This window comes from Dendrobates tinctorius, unplaced genomic scaffold (genome assembly GCF_039654945.1).
Source record: "Dendrobates tinctorius isolate UK_male_01 unplaced genomic scaffold, ASM3965494v1 ptg000020l, whole genome shotgun sequence".
Classification (NCBI taxonomy): domain Eukaryota; kingdom Metazoa; phylum Chordata; class Amphibia; order Anura; family Dendrobatidae; genus Dendrobates; species Dendrobates tinctorius.
This window is the reverse complement of record NW_027361688.1, coordinates 20,080,694-20,105,100: the sequence shown is the minus strand read 5'-3', so window position 1 is coordinate 20,105,100 and position 24,407 is coordinate 20,080,694. Positions and strand designations below refer to the sequence as shown.

The following is a 24,407-nucleotide window of genomic DNA, read 5'->3' as shown; positions in this document are numbered from 1 at the left end:
CTTGATGATTGACCACAAGTTCTCAATGGGATTAAGATCTGGGGAGTTTCCAGGCCATGGTCCCAAAATCTCTATGTTTTGTTCCCTGAGCCATTTAGTTATCACCTTTGCTTTATAGCAAGGTGCTCCATCATGTTGAAAAAGGCATTGTTGATCGCCAAACTGCTCTTGGACGGTTGTGAGAAGTTGCTCTTGGAGGACATTCTGGTACCATTCTTTATTCATGGCTGTGTTTTTAGGCAAGACTGAGAGAGAGTCCATTCCCTTGGCTGAGAAGCAACCCCACACATGAATGGTTTCAGGATGATTGACAGTTGGCATGAGACAAGACTGGTGGTAGCGCTCACCTCGTCTTCTCCGAATAAGCCGTTTTCCAGATGTCCCAAACAATCGAAAAGGGGATTCATCAGAGAAAATGACTTTACCCCAGTCCTCAGCAGTCCACTCCCTGTACCTCTTGCAGAATATCAGTCTGTCCATGATGTTTTTTCTGGAGAGAAGTGGCTTCTTTGCTGCCCTCCTTGAGACCAGGCCTTGCTCCAAGAGTTTCCGCCTCACAGTGCGTGCAGATTAGGGTGATGACAATTTTAAAAAATTTTGCAAAACGAAAATGAAACCCCTTACATTGGAGGAACAATTGCATTCAAATGACATTAGTATCATCAAATTTGTAAAATATTCAAAAAAGTTCCCCCTCTTTTTCAAAAGATTTTTCGTCTTTTAATTTTAATCTTTAAAGAAAATATCTTTCTAAGTTGTAACAAAAAGTGGTATTTTATTCACATCTAGAACATTCTGGAATATTTTAAAATATTTTGGAACTTAGTATTATCTTTTCATTTTCAGTGCAAAGCTTCAAGTTTTACGATCAAGAAGTGCATTCAGAAAATGTCTTCTAGAAATTCCAGCAACAGTGTAAAAGCAAACAGGTCTATCTGGACGAGGAATCTGCCCTCCTATTGTCAACATAAAAGATAATAATGCAAAATTGCATGTCCTTTTTTGGCGGAAAAATACCATTTTTGCCTTATTTCTTTTGAATGAAAGGGGGAACTTTTTTTAAACAACAAAAAAAAGCAATACTTATTCTTAAATAACCCATAAAAGTTCTTCCATTGCACATGGTTTCATAAAAAATTTTTTTTTGTCATTACACTAGTGCAGATGCACTCACACCTGCCTGCTGCCATTCCTGAGCAAGCTCTGCACTGTTGGTAGCCCGATCCCGCAGCTGAAACACTTTTAAGAGACGGTCCTGGCGCTTGCTGGTCTTTCTTGGGCGCCCTGGAGCCTTTTTGGCAACAAGGGAACCTCTCTCCTTGAAGTTCTTGATGATGCGATAGATTGTTGACTGAGGTGCAATCTTTCTAGCTGCGATACTCTTCCCTGTTAGGCCATTTTTGTGCAGTGCAATGATGACTGCACGTGTTTCTTTAGAGATAACCATGGTTAACAGAAGAGAAACAATGATGCCAAGCACCAGCCTCCTTTTAAAGTGTCCAGTGGTGTCATTCTTAATTATGACAGATTGATCTCCCGCCTTGTCCTCATCAACACCCACACCTGTGTTAATGGAGCAATCACTGAAACGATGTTAGCTGGTCCTTTTAAGGCAGGGCTGCAATGATGTTGAAATGTGTTTTTGGGGATAAAGTTAATTTTCTAGTAATTGCTGTTAAGCTGATCACTCTTTATAACATTCTGGAGTATATGCAAATTGCCATTAGAAAAAATGAAGCAGTAGACTTTGTAAAAATTAATATTTGTGTCATTCTCTAAACTTTTGGCCATGACTGTACCTTAAGAAGAGGCTGCTCACACTGCTGTCCACCCTGTCTATCTGATCTAATATTGGAGATAACAGTGGTGCGGTGTAAGAAGAGGCTGCTCACACTGCTGTCCACCTTGTCTATCTGATCTAATACTGGAGATACCAGGGGTGCTGAGCTAACAAGATGCTGCTCACTCTGGAGTCCACCCTGTCTATCTGATCTATTACTGGAGATATCAAGTGTGCTGAGGAAGAAAAGGCTGTTCACACTGCTGTCCACTCTGTCTGATCGAATACTGGAGATACAAGGGGTGCTGAGGTCAGAGGAGGCTGCTCACACTGTTGTCCATCCTGTCTATCTGATCCAATACTGGAGTTACCAAAGATGCAGAGGTAAAAAGAGGCTGCTCACACTGCTGTCAGCCTTGATTAGCTTATCTAATACTGGAGATTCCAATGTTGCTGAGGTAAGAAGAGGTTTCTTCCACTGCTGCCCACCTTTTGTTACATCAACAGTATCCATTAGTCATTGAGTTTATGAACTGAGCTCAGTTCGCGTGCCATCATCCTCGATCTTGAGCACTGAGCTCAGTGACTGGCGGTGATGCAGTCAAAACACCGGGGACAAGGCAGAAGTATGGAGCCGGTGCTGGACCATGGAAGGTTGATTATCGGCACACTTCCCTAAAAGTGGACAACACCTTTAAGTTCATATGAATTTGTACTATCAACCCAAATATATCCACATTTTTTCACCACTGAAATCTAGAAAAAAGAAAATAAATACACGAGTTGCAGAAGTCTGAGATCAAGAGCACTTGGAAGTGTATTGCGAGTGACCCTTGCTTTAGGTGGGCTTACAGGTGGGTCTCTTGTCCAGTACTATGGATCTTTTGGGTTTCCTGCTTGTGGTAGTTGGAGTTTTATAATATGCTAAGCAGCTATCTATTTATTCAATGTTTGTCAGTCTCCTGTTGATCAGTTCTATGAAAAATTTATGATGGGCCGAATTATAGCTGGGATGTCGCTGAGTAGACGTTCCTTGTGCCGTTGATTAGTTGACATAATTTACCTCTCTATATCTATCGAATGTACCATATCTATTACCCTTCGTGAATAATGATTCACAGGACCCAGTCCAATGGCCCCATAGGTGATCTGACGACATTGGACTGGAGACTTGAGAACCAGCTCCTTCCAACCAGCATCCGCGGCTCTTTTTGTTAGCCGTCCTGGCATGACTTCACATTTACATCACGATGACGTCATGTCAAGCCGACTAATCGAGAGAAGAGCCGAATAGATAAATATTAATCTCATTTATCTGTACATCAATCCTATCTCTATATTGATCTATTGATTTTATATTTATCGTCTATATATTCATTCATCTTCTGTCTATCAGTTCATCCACCCATTCTACATTTGTCTCATATCTATTCCAGTATTTCCTACCAGCATCTGATCTCCTACCCCTTACCATCAGTCTTTTCTCTCTATTAAATAGACGTATCCCATATATGTTTGTTTGTACAGTGACTTTTGAAAGTATTCACCCTCCCCTTAGCATTTTTCGCCTTTGGCGACCTCACAACCTGGAATTTCACTTTTTTTTTGAGTCTGCATCAGTCCATGTAAAGAACATGCCTACAACTGTGAACATTTGATTTTCTTTTTATTTTGAAGCAAACCACAAATAGGACAAAGTAACTGAAAACCTCAGTGTGCATAAATATTCACCCACCTAAAGTCAGTACTTTGTAGAGCCTCCTTTTGCTGTAATTACAGCTGCAAGTCACTTTGGATAAGTCTTTATGAGCTTTCCACATCTTTCCTCTCCGGGACTTTTTTTTTCCTCATTTCTCAAGCCAGAACTGCTCCAGCTCCTTCAAGTTCGATGTGTTTCTCTAGTGAACAGCAATCTTCCAGTCTGACCACAGATTCTCAACTGGATTAAGGTCTGGGCTTTGGTTAGGCAACTCCAAACATTTACACATTTCCCCTTAAACCATTTGAGTTTTGCTTTATTTCGGTCATTGTCTTGTTGGAAGGCTTATCTCTGTCCCAGTCTCAAATTACTGACAAACTGAAACAGGTTTTTCTTTAGAATGTCCATGTATTTTGCAGCATCTATCTTTACCTCAACTCGGACCATTTTCCTGTCCCTGCTGCCAAAAAACATCCCCACAGCATGATGCTGTCACCACCATGTTTTACTGTGGGGGTGGTGTTCTAGGGGTGATGAGCTGTGTTGGTTTTGCGCCAAACATAGTGTCTCATTGTTCACAGCACCTTTCTCCATATATATAGGGAGTCTCCCACATGTCTTTTGGCAAATGGAAAAGGAGCCTTATAATTTTTGTGTGTAAGCAAAGGCTTTTTTCTGCCCTCCGTTCCATAAAGGACACCTATGGAGTGTACGGCTTATTATGGTCACATGGACACATACTCCAGTCTCAGCTTGTGAACTCTGCAGCTCATTCAGTGTTATATTTGGTCTTTGTGCTGCCTCTCTGATTAATACCCTCCTTGCCCGTGTTGAGAGTTTTGGTGGGTGGCCCTGTCTTGGCAGGTTTGTTGTGGTACCATGTTTTCCATGTGATGGTGCTCTGGGGGATCATCACGGTGGCTCAGTGGATGGCACTGCAGCCTTGCAGCGCAGGAATCCTGGGTTCGAATCCCACCAAGGGCAACATGTTTGTATGTTCTCACCGTGTTTGCGTGGTTTCCTCCGGGTACTCCGGTTTTCTCCCACAGTCCAAAGACATACTGATAGGGAATTTAGATTGCTGTAAAGCGCTGCGGAATATGTTAGCGCTATATAAAAATAAAGATTATTATTATTATAGATCGGGATTTTTTTTTTATAACCCAACCCTGACTTGTTCTTCTGAACAACTTTGTCCCTGGCTTGTTTGGAGATCTCTTTGGTCTTCATGGTATTGTTTGGTTAGTGGCACCTCTTGCTTAAAGCAAACAGGTCAGCAGTATTTTGTGAAGTAAACTGCAGGAATTGTCAGGTTGGCAATGTTAAACTGATTAAAATGGTATCTGGGGTGAAGAAATCCGTCCTGTGATTAATCAGTGTTACAGTGCCTTGTGAAAGTATTCGGCCCCCTGGAACTTTTCAACCTTTTCCCACATATCATGCTTCAAACATAAAGATACCAAATGCAAATTTTTGGTGAAGAATCAACAAGTGGGACACAATTGGGAAGTTGAACAAAATTTATTGCTTATTTTAAATTTTGTGGAAATTCAAAAACTGAAAAGTGGGGCGTGCAATATTATTCGGCCCCTTTAACTTAATACTTTGTTGCGCCACCTTTTGCTGCGATTACAGCTGCAAGTCGCTTGGGGTATGTCTCTATCAGTTTTGTACATCGAGAGACTGAAATTCTTGCCCATTCTTCCTTGGCAAACAGCTCGAGCTCAGTGAGGTTGGATGGAGATCGTTTGTGAACAGCAGTTTTCAGCTCTTTACACAGATTCTCGATTGGATTCAGGTCTGGACTTTGACTTGGCCATTCTAACACCTGGATACGTTGATTTGTGAACCATTCCATTGTAGATTTTGCTTTATGTTTGGGATCATTGTCTTGTTGGAAGACAAAGCTCCATCCCAGTCTCAGGTTTTCTTCAAGAATGGTCCTGTATTTGTCTCCATCCATCTTCCCATCAATTTTAACCATCTTTCTTGGCCCTGCTGAAGAAAAACAGGCCCAAACCATGATGCTGCCACCACTATGTTTGACAGTGGGGATGGTGTGTTCAGGGTGATGAGCTGTGTTGCCTTTACGCCAAACGTATTGTTTGGCATGGTTGCCAAAAGGTTCGATTTTGGTTTCATCTGACAAGAGCACCTTCTTCCACATGTTTGGTGTGTCTCCCAGGTGGCTTGTTGCAAACTTTAAACAACACTTTTTATGGATATCTTTGAGAAATGGCTTTCTTCTTGCCACGCTTCCATAAATAATAATAATCTTTATATAGCGCCTACATATTCTGCAGCACTTTACAATGTAACAGTTTCAAACATAAGTCAAAAGTAGCAACTTTAGCAATAATACAATGATTACAGCAATAAAAACTGCCCTGCTCGTGAGAGCTTGCAATCTACAATAAGGTGGGGGAGATACAAAGTGCAGTTGTGTATTTACAGTGATGTATTTACAATGATGGTCCAGCTATCTTGAGGGAGTGGGGGATAGATGGGGATAGTGAATGGGCTACACATGCCGCTTACACATAAAATGACTGATTAGGGAATGTGATAGGCTGCGCTGAACAAATGTGTTTTGAGGGAGCGCCTAAAACTGTTCAAGTTGTGGCTGGTCCTAATTTCTTTGGGTAGAGCATTCCAGAGGATTGGCGCAGCACGGGAGAAGTCTTGGAGTCGGGAGTGGGAGGTACGGATTAGTGCAGAGGTTAGACAAAAGTCGTTTGTAGAGTGCAGCTGTCGGTTAGGCTGATAGACAGAAATGAGGGAGGAGATGTAATGGGGTGCCGCACCTTGGAGAGCTTTGTGGGTGAGAACAAGTACTTTGAACTGGATCCTATAATGAATGGGCAGCAAATGTAACGACTGGCGTAGAGCGGACACGTACAAGTACCGATTAGCCAGATGGATGACCCTGGCTGCAGCATTAAGGATGGACTGGAGAGGAGAAAGTCGAGTTTTGGGGAGGCCAATTAGTAGAGCATTACAGTAGTCCAAGCAGGAGTGGATCAGGGCAACAGTGAGGGTTTTTGTTGTTTCCACAGTGAGAAAAGGGTGGATTCTAGAGATGTTCTTTAGGTGTAAGCGGCAAGAGCAGGCAAGAGATTGTATATGGGAGGTGAAGGAGAGATTGGTGTCAAACATAACACCCAGACAGCGTGCCTGCTGCCAGGGTGCTATTATGGTGCCACTCACGGAGAGGGAAACGTCAGATGTAGGGAGGTTGGTAGACGGTGGGAGTAGAAGAAGTTCAGTTTTAGAGAGGTTGAGTTTCAGTTAGAAAGCAGACATGATATTGGAGACTGCGGACACACAGTCACTGGCGTTCTGTAGTACAGCAGGGGTAAGGTCGGGGATGACGTTTATAGTTGTGTGTCATCAGCATAAAGATGGTACTGAAAGCCAAATCTGCTGATGGTCTGTCTAATTGGGGCCGTGTAGAGAGAGAAGAGAAGGGGGCCAAGGACTGAGCCCTGAGGTACCCAACAGTGAGAGATAGAGGAGATGAAGTGGAGCCAGCTTAAAGGCCAGATTTGTGCAGTGGACGACTGATATTTGTCCTATGGATAGACTGTCCCACCTCAGCTGTAGATCTCTGCAGTTCATCCAGAGTGATCATGGGCCTCTTGGCTGCATCTCTGATCAGTCTTCTCCTTGTTTGAGATGTAAGTTTAGAGGGACGGCCGGGTCTTGGTAGTTTTGCAGTGGTATGATACTTCTTCCATTTCTATATGATCGCTTGCACAGTGCTCCTTGGGATGTTTAAAGTTTTGGAAATCATTTTGTATCCAAATCCGGCTTTAACCTTCTCCACAACAGTATCACGGACCTGCCTGTTGTGTTCCTTGGTCTTCATGATGGTCTCTGTGCTTCAAACAGAACCCTGAGACTATCACAGAGCAGGTGCATTTATATGGAGACTGGTAACCAATAAATTTTGTTCAACTTCACAGTTGTGTTCCACTTGTTGATTCTTCACCCAAAATTTACATTTGGTATCTTTTTGTTTGAAGCATGATATGTGGGAAAAGGTTGACAAGTTCCAGGGGGCCGAATACTTTCGCAAGGCACTGTAGAAGTTTTCAGTTAATGAGATTCTAGTGCTCCGGTTTGGCCTCTGAGGAGAGTCTTATCTTGATGCTCTAATTCGGAGAAACCAAGAAGAGATCTGTCTGCAGGCCGCCCCAAAGCAGAGACGCTGTAGGTCGTGGTAGAGCGTGGTTAGTTCTCAAAGATGTTTGGAACGACCTCTCTGCCGAGTTCCTTCAAAAAATGTGTGTAGTACATTGTATCTAGAAGAACTGAAGAAGGCAAAGGGAGGTCACCAAATATTAGTTTGATGTAGACTTATGTTTTGTTCACTCAGTTTGTTAATTAACAAAAATGCACTATTAACAGTAACTATTAATAGCTTCTATTTTTTATCACTTTTGTTTTAATCTTGCCTAAAACTTTTGCCTTACTTTGTATATTTTTATTCATTTAGATGGTATTATTGGTGTAAGATTGTGAACGCAGAACTGATTGCTCTGTGGCTGTCGGTGCACGTTGCGAGTAGTAGTTTCATCACATCTGGAGTGCCCCAGCTTTGCCCGACCTCTGTATAATGTAATATGTCTTTTACGTTTGTCTCCGTTTTGGTTTCATTTCACTCGACCTTTATCACTCTTTAGTGTTTCTTTATGTGTTATTAAACCAGCAGAGCGCGTTGCATTCACTGCTCGGGATAAAGCGCTTTGTGCCGGGGACCTTTTGTTGTTTGGAAATCACCTGCATAATAATCTCTGTAATTTTAAATGGCAATAAAATGTTTTGGAGGAATTTTTAGGCAAACAATACAAAACATCTGACATATTATGACCTGAAATCGGCTAGAAACCATGGTTTTGTTCTGCGGTGGGCTAATCACATCAATATGCCCAGGCTTGGCATTTTACAGCCACAGGCAAACTCTGGGTATTCACCCCTGAACTATGTCAAGTGTGGAATACATTGAATGAAATATATATATATATATATATATATATATATATATATATATATATATATATATATATATATATATATATATATATATATATTATAGAGAGAGAGTTGTATTTTGACACTTTTTTTTTTTGGGTTACACCCAACTTAAAATGTATTTTCTTGGGATTATATGTAATTTACCAACACAAAGTATTATTATTATTTAATTTTAGCGCACCATTGATTCCATGGTTCTGTACATGAGAAGGGGTTAGATACGAGATACAAATATAAAACACACTGAAAAAGCTAAAAATGACAGGATGTACAGAAATGAGAGTACTCTGCCCTTGAGGGCTTACAGTCTTCAAGAAAATGGAGAAAGAGACAGGTTGGGGGTTACGGGACCTCTGGTGGTGGTGAGGTGGCACCTCTGGTGGTGGTAGTGAGGTGATAGCGGGGTCATTGTGACCTGAAAGTTACGAGTGTGGCGGATAATTGGATGTGTTTTCCAGAAGGTGGGGAACATTCCGGACAAGTCTTAGAAGTGATTGGGTGAGGAATGTATGAGTGTGGAGTAGAGAAAGAAGGTCTTGGGAGGACCGGAGGTTGCGTGAGTAACAAGTATTTGTGAAGTGTAAAGGAACTGATACATGGTGTTCTTATTATTTTGAAAATCTTTATATAGCGCCAACATATTCCGCAGCGCTTTACAGTTTAACAGTTTCAAAACACAAGTCATAAGTAACAACGTTAACAATACAATAAATTAAAGCAAAATAAGACGACCCTGCTCATGAGAGCTTACAATCTACAATGAGTTGGGGGAGATAGAGTACAGGTGTGTATTTACAATGATGTATTTACAATGATGGTCCAGCCATCTTGAGGGAGTGAGGGATGGATGGAGTAGTGAATGGGCTACACACGCACACTTACACATAGAATGACTTTGATTAGTGAATGTTATATGCTGCTCTGAACAGATGCGTTTTGAGGGAGCGCCTAAAACTGTGCAAATTGTCGATAGTCCTAATTTCTTGGGGTAGAGCCATCCAGAGGATTGGCGCAGTGCGGGAGAAGTCTTAAGCCCCTGTTACACACTGCGATATCGCTAGCAATATCGCTGTAAAGTCACCGATTTTGTGACGCAGCAGCGATATTGCTAGCGATATCGCTATGCCTGATACTTACCTCCAACCGCTCCCCCGCTGGTTATCGCTGATCGCGCGAGAAGGTCCTGGATCATTTCTCGTTGGGCGCTTCCTGCTGGGCTTCCTGTGGCGCCGACGAGCGACGCGTGCGGGAGGACGTCAGGATCACCGCGTCTGACAGGTAAGTAGCGACCCCCGACCCCTGCCATGTCGCTGGTGAGATCTGCCTGTGTGGCAGCTCACTAGCGACCACTTAGCGATGCACCAGCGATCCATATCGTTGTCGGGATCGCTGGTGCATAGCTAAATGTAACGGTACCCTTAGAGTCGGGAGTGGGAGGTGCTGATTAGTGCGGAGGTTATTCGAAAGTCGTTTGCAGAGCGCAGCAGTCGGCTAGGCCAATAGACAGAAATGAGGGAGGAGATGTAGGGGGTGCTGCACTGTGGAGAGCTTTGTGGGTGATAACAAGTACTTTGAATTGGATCCTATAATGAATCGGCAGCCAGTTTAACGATTGGCGAAGACGGGACGCGTCCGAATACCAATTAGCCAGATGGATGACCCTGGCTGCTGCATTAAAGATGGACTGGAGAGGGGATAGTCGAGTAACTGGGAGGCCAATTAATAGAGCATTGCAGTAGTCCAGGTGGGAGTGGATCAAATGCGACAGTGAGGGTTTTTGTTGTATCCATGGTGAAAAAAGGGCGGATTCTGGAGATGTTCTTTAGGTGTAAGCGGCAAGAGATTGTATATGGGATGTGAAGGATAGATTGGTGTCAAACATAACACCCAGACAGCGCGCCTGCTTCCCCGAGGTGTTATGGTGCCACCCACGGAGAGGGAAATGTCATATTTAGGGAGGTTAGTAGACGACTGGAGCAGAAGTAGTTCAGTTTTTGAGACGTTAAGTTTCAGATAGAGAGTGGACATGATGTTGGAGACTGCGGACAGACAGTCACTGGCATTCTGTAGTCTAGTGGGGGTAAGGTCAGGGGATGACGTGTATAGTTGTGTGTTATCAGCATAAAGGTGGTACTGAAAGCCAAATCTGCTGATGGTCTGTCCAATTGGGGCCGTGTAGAGAGATTGGGCCAAGGACTGAGCCCTGAGGTACCCCGACAGCGAGAGGAAGAGGGGATGACGTGGAGCCAGCAAACAAAACACTGAAGGAGCGGTCAGAAAGATAGGAAGAGAACCAGGAGAGAGCAGCGTCCTTAATGCCCAGTGACTGGAGCCTAGAGAGTAGGAGACAGTGGTCAACAGTGCCAAAAGCTGCAGAAAGGTCGAGAAGAATGAGCAGGGATTGTTCACTGTTACATTTTGCTGTCAGAAGGTCATTGGTCACTTTGATGAGTGCAGTTTCAGTCGAATGTAGGGATCGGAAGCCAGACTGTGAAGGGTCTAGAAGGGAGTGAGTGGAGAGGTAACGGGTAAGGCGGGAGTAGACTAGGTGCTCCAAAAGTTTGAAGAGATGAAGGGGAGATTGGAGACTGGTCAGTAGTTGTTTGTGCAGGATGGGTCGAGAGCGGGTTTCTTTAGTAATGGAGTAACGATGGCGTGTTTTGATGGTGGATGGGAAAATGCCCGAGGAGAGGGAGAGATTAAAGATTGTAGTTAGGTGAGTTGTGACGACTTGAGAGAGAGACTGGAGGAGATGTGAGGGAATGGGGTCAGTAGTGCATGTAGTTGGACAAGAAGAAGAGAGGAGTCTGGAGACTTTTTCTTCTGTGGTGGGATCAAATGTGGAAAGTGAGCCAGGGCTGTTTTACTCTGTGTTTGGAGGTTCTGAGGATGAGGGGCGCTACCTGATCAAGGGTGCTTCTAATAGTGTCGTTGTAGTGATGAACAGCCAAATCAGGACAGGAAAAAGAGGAGATTGGGGACAGGGAAGATTGTAGGGCGTCTGAAAGTGTCAGAGGGTTAATGGCTTGTAGATTTCTGAATGTGTGATAGGAGTGTGCTGGGGTGGGTGAGGATTTGTGAGCGTGAAGAAGAGAATGTTGTGGTCAGAGAGTGGAAGCAGTGAGTTATTTAGGTAGGAGATTGAACAGAGCCGGACAAAGACCAGGTCAAGGGTGTTACCGTCCTTGTGTGTCTCAGAGGTTGAGAGCTGTGAGAGGCCAAGAGAAGTGGTTAGTGATAGAAGCTGGGATGCAGATGTGGAAGTGGGGCTATTAATGGGGATGTAGAAGTCTCCCAGGAAGAGTGTTGGGAGTTCTGAGGACATGAAGTGCGGCAGCCAGGCTGAGAAGTGGTCAAGGAATTGGGTGGGTGTGATGGTGTGGACCGCAAAAGAAGGGAATGAGAGTGATGGAACTGGGGGGATGACCTGGAAAGTGCATTGAGAGGACAGGTGTATGCCAACTCCACCACCAAGTCTGTTTGTGGGTCTTGGGGAATGGGTGAATTGTAAGCCACTATGGGAAATGGCGGCAGGGGAGACAGTGTCAGAATCCTGAATCCAGGTTTCAGTGAGGACCAACAGATTCATAGAGTTGTTCAGAAAGTAATTGTGCAGGAAAGGAAGTTTGTTACATACAGACCGAGGTTGAAGAACTTCAACCGTGGTCTTCTTACCAGATTTCATGGCTATGAAGGATCGATTTTGTGAAAATGACCCTTTTAACAAGATACTATATCTTTCGAACCCTCACAATTCTTTTTCCCCAAAATAAGATGACCAGGTTGTGTTCAAAGTCAATAAGACATGAGTTAACATTGAAACTGATCCATGGAATATGGATCACTTATGCTGCACTCCGCGGTCACACATTTGGAGTACGGATGATGGCAGTGATTGGATCAGCTCCTGTGTCACTATCTCTGGGTGTAAGCTGCTGCTGGAGATTGTTGTGAAAGTAGAAAACAGAGGCGAAGACAGGGACTGACCCATCACTGCCATAATCTGTACTCCAAATGAGTTCTGATAGCAACACAGTTAAAGTAAGGCAAATACACTGGGAAACACAGGGGTTTGTAAAAAAAAAAACTTGCATTCAATTTTTTTAAAAGCCCTTCAAACCCCCTGCATTTCACCAGTGTATTTGCTGCCTTCAGCTGAATTAATATCAGAATGTACTCATTTGGAGTACAGATGATGGCAGTGACGGGTCAGCTCCTGTTTCGTCCTCTGAGTGTTCTGCTTATCAGAACAATCTCCTGCAGCAGCATAACTTTCCACGCTGGACAGAATTCTATTAAATAAAAGTTTAGGTACTCTTTACGCCTGTGTAGGTTAGGATTATTAGCCTGTGCCTTCTTTGAGTTTTGAATATTTACCCAAAGAAATCTTGAATATGATTTTAATGATTTATTTTCTTTGTCTTCAGGGACTATTGGTTACAACCAGAGGAACAGGATCGATACATTGATGTACTTGCTGGCATACCCACAGAGGCCGATGGTCAAGACAAAGACTATTGAACTTATAGATTTCGAAAAACTTCCAGCCGGACAGAACGCCACCGTGGCCGTGATGAGTTACAGTGGTTATGACATTGAAGACGCCCTTGTGTTAAATAAAGCCTCATTGGATAGAGGTAAGTGAGGTTCAGACGGATACCAATACTTGTGTGTATAGTGAGGGCTAACTCGTCCGAAATTAAAGGGTTAGTTTGTTAAATATTTTAAAGGGCTTTCCCTTTTAAAATGTGTCCTGCTTTTCCCACCAGTCTTCTGTTTTATTGGCTGTAGCAATGATGTCCAAATATCACCGCTACAGCCGATGACTTGGCCTTAGTGATATATGGCACTAATAGTGAACCAGGGACAAGGCTGTAGATTAAATGGATAAGTGTACATTTTTCACTTTATTTCTTCAGTATTATTGTCTGTGGGCAAAATTTTGAATAACAAAAACCCCTGTGCGATAGAAGAATATTAAAATCTATAGCGACCTCTCCACAGAGGAGACATAGCACGCACCCTCACTTGGAACATGTGGGATTAATAATAACTGGGGAAGTGAGGGAGAGCTGACACTTATATCTCCATTGAAGAAGGAACCTCATGCTGTGACCAGGTAATTACAGCAGAGATCTGCTCTAGGAACATGCCATAAAGACTGTGAAAAGATTTTTTTCTCTCAATGCCTAAGGCCAGGGCGGCTCCATGCCTGGAACCTGCTTCCTTGAAGAGGCTGAAAATGGTGAGCTGACTCTCCCATTCCCTTTGCCACAAAGACTTTATTCCTTTACATAGAGGTTGAGAAATACACTTCTGAAGTAAGAGCTTCCCCTATTCAAAAGTCTGGTCTGAGACATTTTGAAGCCAGTGGTCAGTGATGAATAGTGAAAGGATGAACATAATGCATTCACCCTCATCACCGTAGGGCCTTTCTAACCCCTGCAGCTTAATATCAACCTATGGATGATGCTATCCATGCCATGTTTCATCTCTTTAAAAAGGTAAAATCACAATAGAAAACATGACAACAATATCTACTGTCTGAGACTTCCAGGGCCAAAGATATCGTGAAAATTAGGGATCTCCTAAAATTCCAACACACCTAGCTTATCCCACAACCAGCCCCATATGAACTCACTAAGGTGAGGTATGTGAGCGCAGTTTTGATCTACTAAAAATCAGACTTTTGGTTTCTGTCATTTTTGGAGGACATAGTTTGCACTGAGTGTGTCCATTTTCCTAACCAGAGTGCTTTCCTCCATAAAGAACCATTCCTGCAACATCAGATGTAGTACTTTTCATTCGTTATTCCTCGTTATTTTATGTAATTGTATATACCATATTCTTTTGTTCCCATTTTGCATCATCTTTGTATATTTTTATAAATGCTGCCTACCTTTCCAGATTAAATATTTAAAATTTAATAGCTCTGTTCCTTTTGCTGTGTAAACCGCACCGCTTAAGCCGCACTCAATACACCATACGCGCACTGTGAGTTCCCCATTAACTAGCCTAGTAGTGGAAGCAGCCGCGACCTCGTACAGTCAATTGCTGAATTGTCCTGACGATTGGAGGCTGCAGAGTTGCGTATCTTGACAAACTGGTTGCTGCTGTGGGAGCTGCGTGATCTCCCTAGTGTTATCCATGACACCTTTAAATTATTGAATGATTTGGTAGCTTTGGCATACTATTTATACATTGACAGTCTGCAGTAAGCTACTAAGCTAGATGTCCATGCTAATTGGTCTAATCTCAGACTGCAGTGTCTGGACTGGCTGACGTTCTCCTAATCAGAGTGTGACCCCCTCATAGAAAGGTCCTGCTTCGGTCAGGAGACCCATAACCTCATAGAAAGGTCCTGCTTCGGTCAGGAGACCCATAACCTCATAGAAAGGTCCTGCTTCGGTCGGGAGAACTGCAACCTAGTAGAAAGGTCCTGCTTCGGTCAGGAGAACCGCAACCTAGTAGAAAGGTCCTGCTTCGGTCTGGAGAACCTCAACCTAGTAGAAAGGTACTTCTCCGGTGGGTAGATCAGCAACCTCGTAGAAAGGTCCTCCTCCAGTCGGGAGACCCGCAACCTCGTAGAAAGGTCCTGCTCCAGTCGGGAGACTCGTAACCTTGTAGAAAGGCCGTGCTTCGGTCAGGAGACCCGCAACCTCTTAGAAGTGTCCTGCTTTGATCGAGAGACCCGCGGCCCTTCCGTGATCAGAACGTTGTGCATCTGAATGAGTCCTTGCTGGTCAGTTTTTGTTTCCTTGTTGCAGACATGTGCTCCCCTTTCTTCTTTTGGGTTGCTAAATTTGGCTTCCCCCGCTCTTCCTACTCTTCAGCACATGTATGATGAGTAGTTGTGTTATCCCCGCTGCCGGCATCTATTCATTTCTACTTTCTGTTTGCAAACTGAATTCCGTCCTTTTCTTTATTTTCTATCGGGCTAATTGGACTGAGATTGAGGGGTGGATGGTCATTAGCGAGAAATAATTGAGTCTCTCTTGTCAGTAGGACTTGGATCACCTTTCCTTCCATGCACGCCGCACACGCCAGTCTTTTCGTCCCTCTAATAGACATGATGGGCAGCAGCGGTTGCTAGGCTCCTATGAAATGATTCCCAGACATTTATCTCTGACATTTATGTCTGCTTTTGCTTCTTTTGCGCCCATGTCAATACAAGTGGAACTAAATAAGAATTGAATTTTTCCCCCTTTTTCTGTAAAATGGAAACTTTAAGAAAAGAAACACCTTTGTGCCGCTTTCACGGTCGTCATTCAGTAGCGTGCTCCCTAAGCTGCGTTCTGTAGAAGTGGCCGGCAGTAGTATTAAGCCTGGATTGCAAACCCGGGGTGCCCTGATGCCCATTACTGAGCACACCATTAAGCAGAGGAGTGCGGGGAGGGGAAAAAAAGTCCTTTTATTCTGGTTCTGGGACCCAGAGCTTTGCCTTATGGAACAATGGCACAGAGGCGTCCGTCCAGTGAGTGATGTTAATTGGAGGTGCCATTCTTTTGTCGGGGGCTGTTGAAGCTTGGTGTTGTGTGTGTGTCATCTCTGAGGGTTTCTAACCGGCACATGCAGGCTATTAACGGGAATTTAATTTGAGACCCTCCAATGGTGACCGGTGCAGGAGTTACATGCAACATCACTGCCAAATATATGGATTTACTAGTTATGCTTTTTGGGTGTCTTTTCGGCTCCACACCAACAGTCATGGTTAAATCGCACGTTATCATAACCAGGCTCGCCCCCCCATCACTCCTAAAGGGAGAGATTTGAGGTTGCAAACCAAAGGTGGCTTATAAACTGTTTCTTAAAGAAGATTTCCTGTTTTAGAAAATCCTTGTTTCCCATATGCAATTTGCTAAAAAAATAAAGAAAATCTTTAGTCACCCTCCCCGGGTCCATAAACAAGTCTCCGCTGGTTCTCCCAGTATCTAGATTAAAAACACATGAGACATGCACAAAAGCGAACAAGTCAGTAGGACGGTGTTCACACCACCCAAAGACTGAAACACAGAAAAAACACAGTATAACAAACCTGCAAAAATACTCTGTTGTAAAAAATATATATAACAGTAAACAGCAAGTGCTAGTAAAAAGATGATGACAAAAACAGGGTATTTAGTTGATACGTTTTTTTGCAAAAAATGTATACTAAGCCACTCCACCAACGTCACGGTATACCCATGTCGGAGCAGTCCTATCTAATGTATGTAAAACCTGATCATGGTTTTAAATATATTAGAGAGAACTGCTTTGAGATGGGTATACCGTGACGTTGGTGGCGTGGCTTAGTATACATTTTTTGCAAAAAACGATCAACTAAATACCGTACCTATATGAGCAGGATTCAGAAAGGCGCTGCCTGATGTGGACACATTGTGCAAGACGGCTTTTTATGTGCATGTCTCACAAGAGAGGGCGGGAATCTCCCAAACCTTGTATAAGCAAGAAACTAATACATTAAAAACACATGAGACATGCACAAAAGTGAAAAAGTCGGTAGCACAGTGTGCACACCACCCAAAGACTGAAACACAGGAAAAACACCATATAACAAACGTGCAAAAATACTCTGTTGTAAAAAATATATATAACAGTAAACAGCAAGTGCTAGTAAAAAGATAACAAAAACAGGGTATTTAGTTGATCCTCCATTCACAATAGGTGATGTCACAGCTCACCTCCTCTTGTACAATGACTGATAACACCTCTATATACAGTAGATAACACAGGATCCTCCATTCACAATAGGTGATGTCACAGCTCACCTCCTCTTGTGCAAAGACATTTGCACCGGGTCATTAGATGCTTCAATGCAAAAGAGTGCCAGAGTTGGTCTGTTGCTTCTAATGTACTTGTTCTTAACATGGAGTATTGGCCAAATTGAAAATTGCAAGATTTTAAACCTCATGTTATTTTAAAAAAAAAATTAAATAAATTACATTTCACAAAAAACCCTCCTGTAAATAGGTCATATTCTAATAACACATTTCCAGTAATTATGGCCTTGTTGAGTGGAGCGGGGTATGAAGTGAGATTTAGCCAAGAGGGCTAGTGCGTGCTGGTGTATTTTGGGGACGGTCGATTGCCCAGCCTCCACACATACCATTAGGACTCTCTTAATTTTGTGAGCCCTTGGGTTAACCTGTTGCTTCTTTCTTCTCAGGCTTTGGACGTTGCCTCGTTTACAAAAACGCCAAGTGCACTCTGAAACGCTACAGCAACCAGACGTTCGACAAAGTGATGGGACCCATGCTTGACGCCACCACGCGCAAGCCAATCTGGAGGCATGAAATCTTAGACGCCGATGGCATCTGTTCACCCGGTAAGTACGGTACGGTTCGCCCGGTGATACGTGATAGGCATCACCTTGATGCTGTCCGTTTTTAATCTCTTCAATTGATTTTCCATTTTAACGACAATGAATAATAATAATAATCTTTATTTATATAGCGCCAACATATTCCGCAGCGCTTTACAGTTTAACAGTTTCAAAACACAAGTCATAAGTAACAACGTTAACAATACAATAATTGAAGCAAAATAAGACGAAATGAGATGCAATGAAGCCCGATCATCCTACAATGAAAAGTTCCACACTTATCTAAGCATGCGTTGCTTTTTCCATTCCCCCCTTCAAAAATTAAAAAAGGCAATTGACTGGCTCCTTAAAGGGAAAAGAGGGGTCAAGTCTTACCTTATTTTGGCAGACTTATGATTCAATCCTGGAATAAGAGACATTTCCCGAAATTCAACTGGGAAGTTGCAGAATGTTTCTTTATGCATTGATGATTGATTACTGTGATTATTACTAATGTACGGGGTCGTAGTGATCATGGTCGCAGTGTTCCCGACCAGGCCCAATGACGCCAGCGCAAACTTCAACTGGATGTGCATCCTCGGATGTACATTCAGCTGAAGTGTATTGCGACGCACAGACTCGCTGGGTTCTAGAACTCTGAAAATCTGAGAAAACAAAAAGCAAAAAAAACACAAATATCCTGAACTAAAAAGTAAAAAATAAACTGCAAATAATGCATAAAGGTAATAATAATAATAAGGGTATTTAGTAAACATAATTTTGATCAAAATAATGTACAAGCCTTCCCGCCACGTCACGGCAACCCTTGTGGGACAGTCCCTACTCTAGTATTTAAAACCTTTTCACTTGCCAAGTGACGTGAATGTGAACAAGGATTGAGCAGCTGAACCACTAGTAAAAGCTTAGGCCAGACAGGATGGTTTTCCCAGCTCAGAAAGAGGGCGGTCACACCCCTATATGCACTGAATGCACAAAGAAATGAATAAAAAAAAGAATCATTTCTTTGTGCATTCAGTGCATATATGGGTGTGACCGCCCTCTTTCTGAGCTGGGAAAACCATCCTGTCTGGCCTAAGCTTTTACTAGTGGTTCAGCCGCTCGATCCTTGTTCACATTCACGTCACTTGGCAAGTGAAAAGGTTTTAAATACTAGAGTAGGGACTGTCCCACAAGGGTTGCCGTGACGTGGCGGGATGGCTTGTACATTATTTTGATCAAAATTATGTTTACTAAATACCCTTATTATTATTATTGTTGAATCTATTTTATTGAAAGAACAAATAAACAGAGGAAACATACAGAATAATGAAAATATGCAAGTTATACACCTTTCTGTACATCGTTACAGCATAAACAGTTACTTACACATCTATCACATCTATTCAAGATGAAATCTTGTAGTTTCTCAGTAAAATGTGTATTAGTGGTTTGCATACCCCTGTTCCTAACCCACTCTGACTGATTGACCTACACTAGGTAATGGTTCACCCATCTGCATAGGACATACCAAATATTTGTTCCTTATTTCTTATTATCACGCGTGGGTAGGTTCATTAAACGATGTTCGTACTTATTCAGAATATGTTTTACATAGTTCAGTAGGGGTGTAATATGTAAGAAAAGAGAATGTAGAGAGAGAAGAAAGAAGACATAAGAAATTTCAGAATAGAACTTTTAGGAGTAGTAAGGAGGGGAAGGGAGAGAAAAAAAGAGGGGGGGGGGGGGAAAGGGATCAGCGGTCCCCAAATCCCGAACCAAACCTTAAGAAGCCACCTCAACCAACTATTCTAGTCTATTCTGCTGTACGAGTTATGCGGTGTGGAGAAGAACGTATAATCTAATAATATACTAATAGATCACAGACTGAATATGAGTCAACAGTGTGATGCAGCAGCAAAAAAGGCAAATGCAATTCTAGGATGTATTAACAGAAGCATACAGTCTAGATCACGTGAAGTCATTATTTCCCTCTACTCCTCTTTGGTCAGACCTCATCTGAAATATTGTGTCCAGTTTTGGGCACCACATTTTAAAAAAGACATCAACAAACTGGAGCAAGTTCAGAAAAGAGCGACCAGAATGGTGACCGGTCTGCAAACCCTGTCTTATGAGGAAAGGTTGCAGGATTTGGGAATGTTTAGTTTGCAAAAGAGAAGACTGAGAGGAGACTTAATAGCTGTCTACAAATATCTAAAGGGCTGTCACATTGTAGAAGGATCAACTTTATTCTCATTTGCACAAGGAAAGACTAGAAGCAATGGGATGAAACTGAATGGGAGGAGACACAGATTAGATATTAGAAAAAACTTTTTGACAGTTAGAGTGATCAATGAGTGGAACAGGCTGCCACGAGAAGTGGTGAGTTCTCCTTCAATGGAAGTCTTCAAACAGAGGCTGGACAGACATCTGACTGGGATGATTTAGCGAATCCTGCTTTGAGCAGGGGGTTGGACCAGATGGCCCAGGAGGTCCCTTCCAACTCTACGATTCTATGATTCTATCTTTCACATTGGGGTTAAGAAGCCGCCAGACATCGGTGAGGTGCAGGTCATGAAGGTCTCTCTTCAGAGAGGCCATTTGTCTAAGAGAAAGGTAAGACCTATCCGCTGATGAGTCCAATGTCGGGTTAAGAGTCATGTTAAAATCTCCCCCTAAAATAACAACCCCTTCAGCGAAGTCAGCCACAGTCTTCAAAAAGGACCTGACAGCTCGAATTTGATCCCGGCCGGGAGCATACCAACCCGCTATAGTGTAGGTTGTTGAAAAAATCTGGATCTTCAAGATCACATATCTTCCCTCTGTGTCAGTGTGTCTAGTATAGTATGTTGGAGGGACTTGTGGAGTGAAATGGAAACACCTCGGGATCGTGAGTCCGGGTTGGCGCTGTGGAACCAAGACGTGTAGTATCGATTGGGTATATTAGGAATATGTCCGATCTTAAAGTGTGTCTCTTGTACTATCAATACATTTACTTTTTTCTTATGCATACCATACAGAATATTTGACCGCTTCTGTGGTGTATTAAAGCCCCTGACATTTAAGGAGCCCAATACAATCTTTTGTGTGACAGTCTTACCCGGCATCGCGTTTGCAATCTAGGTTCGAGATAGTAGGCCTCTTCCAACCGGATGAGTCCGCTCCGGGATTCAACGACCGCTGTAGGAGGGGGGGGGGGAAAGGCTGGTTGGGAAGGCTAGGGTGAACACAGAAAGTAACAAAGACAGAAGTTAGAAAGAACAAAGGTAACAATACGGGTGTGTATACACTCACACCCAAAACAACGTAGGACCGGTTGGAGGTATACACTAGTTACTGTATGCCTCACTGGCAAGCAGCGCCTCTGAGGGGGGTAAGTGTACGGCGGGAAAAGAAAAGGAGAGCCGTCCCCCCTGGTCACCAACCCCATAATGAAATAACATTCTCTGGCCCTTGAACAAGGATATCAACCCCTTAAGGTTATAGATATCATTGTCAACGAACCCTTGAAACTGGGACACATCATGTTTCGTATTCAGGACCAACAACATTAAGGGCCATGTAACCAACACTTCTAGAGAGCCCTAAACTACTGTAAATCTTTTTTCCCACTGAGTAGGCCCAGTGCTCGGCAAGATCTTCACATATCAATAAGTGCTCAACATGCAAATACATCCATCCAAGAGTAAATCGGAGGAGCATGGGGTGGGAGGGAGAAGAAAGGAGGGAAAAGGCAGAAGAGCAAACACCGTTCAATCACGTAATCTGAGTTAACCCTCTCCTCTGCGTGTCCGATGAGGTCAATCCCCAACTTCACCTCCCGCCCACCCCTCCAAAGATCCTCCCCCTAGTCTTCAGGCTTCGCCATCAGTTATTATCTCCTTCCTCCTCCGGATGCACCTGTCCACGTCCGTGGGGCTGCCTTCCGGGTCTGCGCTGTCGTTGAGGAAATTGCCCCCCTCGAACCTCATCCCTTCTGTAGAAGAATGGTAGAGGTGGCCAATCATGGATGTCCACCTCATGTAGGTCCAGGGCGGCCGAAAAAGCTGGAATTCCGCTGGGGTGACTCAGACGATGTACTCTGCCTCTCCTCTGCACCCGGAGGCAGAACGGGAATCCCCAAGTATAAGATAGATCTTGTTGCCACAGCTCCTCTAAAAGAGGGCGAAGGGCCCTTCGTCTCTGCAATGTCCATCTGGAGAGGTCTGGTAAGAGCTGTATGCGGGTATCCAGGTGTTTGATGGGTCGTGCTCTCCTGGCCGCTCCCATGACTGCGTCCTTAAGTTGGTATTTATGGACCCGGCATATCACATCTCTTGGTGGGTCTTGTTCGCCAGGATGTGGGCCCAGAGCCCTGTGAGCGCGATCTAACTCCAGTGGGGTATCTTGGGGTCTATTCAAGACCGAGTTGAAGATGTTTCTTAAAGTGGCATTCAGCTCCTGAGGAGGGATAGATTCAGGTAGACCCCGTATTCAATAAATAATAATAATAGTATTCGTATATTATTCCTGCGACCCCTGTTTTCAGAGTCATCCAGCATCTCCGCCAAGGTCTGTAGCTGCCTAGCCTGGGTAGCCGTGACGGCCTCTTGAGCCTCTACTCTTGCATTCAGGGAGGTCAGAAGCTGGTCGTGGGATTCAACCTTCTCTCCACATTGTTGGATGTCATCCTTAAGTATGGACAGTTCCGCTTTATAAGAAGATTCCAAGCGAGCAATATATTGTTCCATATCTTGTTTCGTCGGAATGTCCTTTATCTTACTGTACAATAATGCTAAATCAACTCCTGCGTGTGCCTCAGGTAGTCCCACTGGGGTAGGGGTCACAGGTCCACCTTGTGGTGCTGTAGACGTGGTTGATTGAGTGGTAGGTGGGGGAGTTGTGCCATGCAATAGGTTTTCCTGAGGGGTACTTCTTATGGGGTAGTCAAGCTGCCCTCTCATCTTGGGGTCTGTTTCTCCCTGAGATGTATCGTCCCTCTTAGTGGCACTGTCACTGTCTGGGGGATTAGTGCTATTTCTTTGGGGCTGTGGCGCTGGGTGTTTCAGGGTGGCACTTCTCAGGACCGCGCTGGTTGTTGCGCTGCTGTGTTTCTTCTGCCCGGCTGCGGGGTCTCCCTGCAAGACGCATGGTGCCAGGGGCCTAGCGGTGCTTCCGCCTCCGTGGGGGGCCCGCTCCGTTCCCTCCACAGCCGCCACCCTCTCCCCGCTGGATCCTGGGGAGATCTCTCCATCCACCTCTCTCCCTCCACATCGCTCCCCCACCTCCGGTACCTTGTTACCCGCCGACGGTGGTGTTGATTGTCTCCTTTGCGCCGCTTCCATCATGGCGCCTGCACCTGCCGCCGCCTTCTTCCCCGCTCCTGTGAAGTAGCGGGAAATAGTAATATGGGGGACCTTTTCTGATGCCGCGGAGCCTGCAGGCGCACTCCCTCGGCTTCTCCTCGTGGACATTGGGGTTCTGGACATCGGGGTAAGTCGCTTGTTGGGCTGGTTCCCAGTATAGGAGCGGAAGCTCTCCAGGCTGCGTCCTCACTCCTCGCCCGCCATGCCACGCCCCCCATTATTATTATTATTATTATTATTATTATTACCTTTATGCATTATTTGCAGTTTATTTTTTACTTTTTAGTTCAGGATATTTGTGTTTTTTGCTTTTTGTTTTCTCTGATTAATGGTCATGTGTTAATATGCACTTACATTGTGCATACACATTAACTTACTTTCTCAGTTCAGATTCGTTTTTTATTTAACTCTGAAAATCTGCAAATTTTAGCTAAAGAGATAAAATACATAAAGATTCGTAATTTACCGTGAGAAGAAAAAACTGTGTTCATTACGTACACATAAGACGCCTCGCGCAGGTCATCCAAGTCTTTGCTTATCCTCTAAATTGGGACTACTGAGAATTATTTATTTAGATTTACTTTTTTTTTTCTCCCCATTTGTAAAATTGGGTAAATATTTTCATTTCGACAAAACTTGCACAGTGTGATATGGTGTAATTATAGTCGGTGCCGGCAGTATTATTTTGGAGATTGCGCCCTAGTATGTAGCATTCTGCTGCTTTGTATTGTAACTGCTGCGTCTGAATTGAATGGTATTTTTTTTTTTTTTTCTTTTTCTTATGAAAATTTGTTTCTAGGGGAAAAAGTGGAAAACAAACAAGTCCTTGTCAACAAGTCCATGCCGACCATCACCCAAACCTCTCTAGAGGGCAGTAGTGTGCCTCAGCAACCGCAGTTTAAAGACGTGCCTGTAACGTAAGTGACCATGGGGCTGAGCTGAAGTTACAACATTATTGGGTTTTATATGGTATGACTTTATCTTAGAATGCCCTCTGGTTGATTATTCCCGAAATAACCTGCTTGTTAGTCTACAGTGGGCCCATTTGTAAAATAAAATGAATACTCACCTCCTCCCATGTTCTTCGCTGCTCTCCTCTGTATTTATCCATTTCCTCGAATCCCACGAGACCACTGCAGCCAATCAGTGGCAGTGGTGATCCAAGAGAGAGCTTTGGAGACTGCTTCTTCCAGCTCAGTCGGAAATCACTGCTGCAGCCTTTTAGTGTCTTCTGATCGACTGCGGCGG

The 24,407-nt window shown here is 43.7% G+C and overlaps 1 protein-coding gene across 1 annotated transcript in view; it reads left to right on the top strand.

Moving 5' to 3' along the window:
* POLR3B (RNA polymerase III subunit B) overlaps positions 1-24,407 on the top strand; it is a 165,510-nt gene that overhangs the window by 88,469 nt on the left and 52,634 nt on the right. Inside the window, exons 20-22 of the mRNA XM_073567837.1 lie at positions 12,944-13,153; positions 17,683-17,841; positions 23,959-24,076. Of these exons, the coding sequence (XP_073423938.1) occupies positions 12,944-13,153; positions 17,683-17,841; positions 23,959-24,076 (487 nt within the window). The remainder of the gene's footprint in view (positions 1-12,943; positions 13,154-17,682; positions 17,842-23,958; positions 24,077-24,407) is intronic.